The 4,488-nt window shown below is 39.2% G+C and overlaps 1 protein-coding gene across 1 annotated transcript; it reads right to left on the bottom strand.

Moving 5' to 3' along the window:
* Positions 1 to 1,071: 1,071 nt before the first annotated feature.
* On the bottom strand, positions 1,072 to 3,623 carry LOC118397733 (type-4 ice-structuring protein-like). Its single transcript, XM_035792630.2, has 4 exons — positions 3,524 to 3,623; positions 2,228 to 2,294; positions 1,823 to 1,934; positions 1,072 to 1,476 (listed from the first exon to the last, which is right to left on the bottom strand). Exons 2-4 carry the CDS (start codon positions 2,274 to 2,276, stop codon positions 1,275 to 1,277), a joined length of 363 nt encoding a protein of 120 aa, XP_035648523.1. The 5' UTR covers positions 2,277 to 2,294; positions 3,524 to 3,623; the 3' UTR covers positions 1,072 to 1,274.
* Positions 3,624 to 4,488: the final 865 nt, after the last annotated feature.

Below are 4,488 nucleotides of genomic sequence, written 5' to 3'. Positions count from 1 at the left end.
GTCTACAGTTCCGTCCCCCCTCATCTTCTCTGGCAGGCTGTTCCAGAGGCTGGGGCAGGCCCCCAGTGTCCGGTCTGGAAGTCCTGAAGTTACTGGGTTGGAAGTCTGGCGAGAAGTGCACAATATCTGTCACTTCTGTGCCCTACCAATGTTACTTCCGCCCCACCCCTCTCTCCTGTACCTTCTCCTTGGTTAGCATCCAAGACTAGCTGTCAATATATTTTAAACCTATGCTGTAATTTAGTCACTAGATCGGTTAAGAAAATAACATATGTTTAGAACCTTAAAAAAATGAGCACAACATTTGTTTGTTACTTTCCCTCACTCAAAACAACTTTTGTTGATAATTTGTTGAAATGTTGCAGCGGGCAGATTTTTTTGCAGGAAGGTGGTCTTCTGCATTAGACACTTGCGCGTGTCGTTAAATCATTCTAGCGTCTGTATTATTTGAGAAAATGGGCGTGTTACTTCTGACCGTGTTACTTTTTGTCATAGATGGTATACAGGTACAAACAGAATTTAGGATAGGATACTTAATGTAGCAGGTTAGGATAATTAGGTTAAGGTTAAAACAATGGTTACGTTTAGGGTTAGCTAAAATGCTCAAATTCTCCGCGAAATTAACATATTGACGATTTATGCCTCTCTTCCGTCTGTAGCTGTATACCATGTAGCCACAATCCGGTTCTTCCCTTCTTTTATTTCTTAACGGTAAAACCGATGTATGACAATACCCTCAGATAAAAGGTGACATTTTGTACTGTCGCCTCATATGAAACATTTGATCTCGAATCCAAAATGCTGGAGCAGAGCGACAACTTTAAACATTTAGCTTCACTGTCCAAATAAATACAGAGGGAAGTGTAGTGATTTTTTTATTGAGAGAATGGGTTGGTAGTGTATAACCTGTGATGTAGTAAAATGGGTTATTATTGAAACTATAATTCCTAAATTGAGAAATGAAGCCGATTTCAATAATCAGACACAAAACAAACATGCTAAGGGATGTATGATTGGAAACGAATTTCTGTGAAAATTAATAGACAACAAATTACAATAGAGACCACAGGACCAGTTTACGAGTTTTAATGATGTTCCAGATTACTACTGTCTGTCTTTGCATGTCAACAACATTGGTCTTGGCACAAATTCAAATGACTTAAACAGAAGGTTTGTCTGGTTCCAATTCTTGGTGGACTGGTTTTGGCTTCTTGTAAAGCCTATGGAGCTGGTGATTCGGTCCAAGATGGTCAGGTGGTTGAAAAAGAGATGCTTTATTGGCTGAGTGCCTTGGTCTGGTCCATCACCTTGCGGAAGAGGTCTTCTATCTGAGCCTGGACGTTGTCGACCAGAGGCTTGAGCTGAGCCTGCATGTTCTCAGCCAAGGGCTTCAGCTGGGCCTGCATGTCATCGGCCAGTGGTGCCAGCTTGGCCTGGATCTGCTGCAGCTGGGCCTTCCCATCCTCTAAAAAGGTCCTGTTCGGAAGGGAGTGGGTGATTAGTGGTCTGAATACAATATAAACTAAGGTAGTGACAAAAATATTATTGAAAAATAGGATCAAAACACATTGCTTGTTAATGCTTTTGCAGGCCATTGGCCTTTTTTCATCTAATTTTTGTGTATATTATTTTTGACCCTACATCCATTATTTTGCATTGCTTTTGGCTGCTCCCTTCATCGTTTCTTTATTGTAAATTATAAGGCAATAGAATGAGGATGACTTGTGTTTTTTCTTCAACTTTTTATTTAGGACTTGGTTGGAAGGGCTGGTTCTTCAAAAGTGTATCAAATAATGTAATAGTTTAAAAAAATGTCACTCACTCTGACTGGATCTTCTGCACCAGTTCCTGAGTGGTGGAGGTCAGCTGAGCTGACAGATCCTGGAAGTACTGTGTCAGTTTCTCAACCTCGGGGCACTGTGCTGCTTGGCTTCCTAGGGGTAGCCAGAGGGTAACGTCATTAACAGAGGCCCACATTGTACACAAACCATTTATGCCCACATAGCATACAACAACACATTCAAGACCCTCTACACATACAGCCGTTAAAAATAAATCCACCAATTCTGGAATATAACATTTCTATATCAAGCATATCTCTCACTATTATTATATTATATATATATATTTTTTTTTTGCCGTGATTGTGTATTTCATTCCGAATGCTACCACAGGGGAGAAACTAACGACAGAGTGAACCTTTCAGATATGAAAAACTTTCTCTTACCATGTGCCAGAGCAAGCACAACAACCAGGGCGGCAAGAGAGAACTTCATGGCTGTTGAGTAGGGCACCTAAGGAGAGAAGAGAGTGGTAGAATTAGCTTGACCTCATAGGTCTGTGGAGGCGTGGTGTGATCACTGGATGGCAGTGATGTAAATGAACTAAGTAAAATTACTTTGAAGTACTACTTAAGTCATTTTTTGCTGCATCTGTACTTTACTATTTATATTTGTGACTACTTTTACTTTTACTCCACTACATTCCTAAAGAAAATATGTATTTTTTAATCCCATACAATTTTCCTGACACACCAAAGTACTTGTTACATTTTGAATGGTCAGGCAGGACAGCAATGTGATCCAATTCACGCACCTATCAGTTTAACGCGTTGTCATCACTAGTGCCTCTGATCAGGCGGGCTCACTAAAGACATGCTGCGTTTTTAAATTATGTCTGAGTGTGGGAGTGTGCCCCTGACTATCCTTAAATTAAAATAATAACATTGTGCAGTCTGGTTTGCTTAATATAAGGAATTTGATGTAGGTCTGTCGCATTTACTTTTTACTTTTACTCAAATATGACAAATGATTACTTTTTCCATCACTATACTTAAGTACATTTAAAACCCAATACTTCTAAACTTTTACTTAAGGTTCTTTTACTGGGTGACTTTCATTTTTACCTGAGTCGTTTTCTATTAAGGTATCTTTTTACTCAAGTATGACAATTGAGTACTTTTTCCACCACTGCCGAATGGAAGGATGGCGGTCTCTAAAGCATTTTGTAGTTTCAAGGTTTTTCTCTTGGCATAACAAATAAGTACACTCGGTGGCAGGTTTGAGATCAGTTCAATTTAACTCAGTTAATTCAAGAAGATTTAAAATCAGCAAGATTTCATATCATAATAAATTGTCTGAATAGTAATGTAGTTCGCCAAATGCCCATTACCCCGACTCCCTAGGAAATGGCATGGACTCTGTTTTGATTTCCATCTTAATTTGCCTTTCTGAATTCCCTGAGAAGAATCATCTTGATTCACATCGACAGTTTACCTCTTGGAAAACAGTAATGAAACTATCTATCAAGCACTCTAAAGATCACTCTCTGAACTACTGCTTATAGCAATACTGCTTAAATGAGCAGCTCACAATGTGGTTGGGAAGGAATGTCCCTCTATCATTGAATGCACATTTTTGCAGACACCTGACTCACTACTAAACAACATATTGCAAGAAAAACAAATGTTTTACCGCATCAAGCATAAGAGTTCCTCGGCAGAGAAAGAAACGGGACCACTCACCTGAGTTGCAGGACAGTTTAAATCAGATGGTATCTTTCGTTGGGCCTCCCAAACGTCTTATAGTCCTTCAGAAATGATAAGGCCCACCTCAGACGCAGACCCATTGGCAGCGTAGGTTGAAGTACAGGACTATCATTGGATGTTTGTGCTAGCATGTGACTGCAGGCTGACCCTTGCTGCTCAGCTTGCCACCAAGGCAATCCACTCTAAAGTCCAAGAGTTCCCCTCCTGTGAAGGAGTGCTGATTGCTCAAACGCAGTAGGTGTCTTGTCAAAGCATCGGATTAAAGAAAACATACACAGGACATTTCATCACAAGAAACAACAAAACAGAGAGAATGACAACCAAGCTGTTAAAACACAACAAGAACTGCAGAAGTACGGAAACATGGCAGCCACAGTACTGTCCAGGGGTCAGCCTGAAGATGACTGTTCAGCTGTTTCTGACTGTACGTGTGAATCACATGTTAACTGTTTATGTTTGCTGTTCTAATTCTTGTGTGTGCATTTGTTTAAAACAGGTCATCTATGGATACAGATTCATTTTTATAGAAATGGTGTGCAGCATAAGATGAGATACAGAAAGTTTGTTACCTTCTATCTAATATGGAGGATGACATTTGGGGATGACTGGAGTTCTGTACGGATATACGATATATACTTACAATACATAATATTGTGTACTCAATATTTGTCTCGTTTTACACTTGGTGAGGATTGTCATAAATGGGTACAAATGTTGAGTATAACATCATCAGGAATTTCAAACTGAAACTACATGTAGTTTTTTTTTACAATATACATATGTATAACTATACATTTTATATTAGTATACATTGAGTATACCAAACATTAGGAATACCTTCTAATATTGAGTTTCACCTGGATTCACCTGGATTCACCTGGTCAGCCAATGCCATGGAAAGAGCAAGTGTTTTTAATGTGTGTTATTCATAAATATTACAT

This window comes from Oncorhynchus keta, chromosome 19 (genome assembly GCF_023373465.1).
Source record: "Oncorhynchus keta strain PuntledgeMale-10-30-2019 chromosome 19, Oket_V2, whole genome shotgun sequence".
Classification (NCBI taxonomy): Eukaryota; Metazoa; Chordata; class Actinopteri; order Salmoniformes; family Salmonidae; genus Oncorhynchus; species Oncorhynchus keta.
This window is presented reverse-complemented; position numbering and strand designations above follow the sequence as displayed.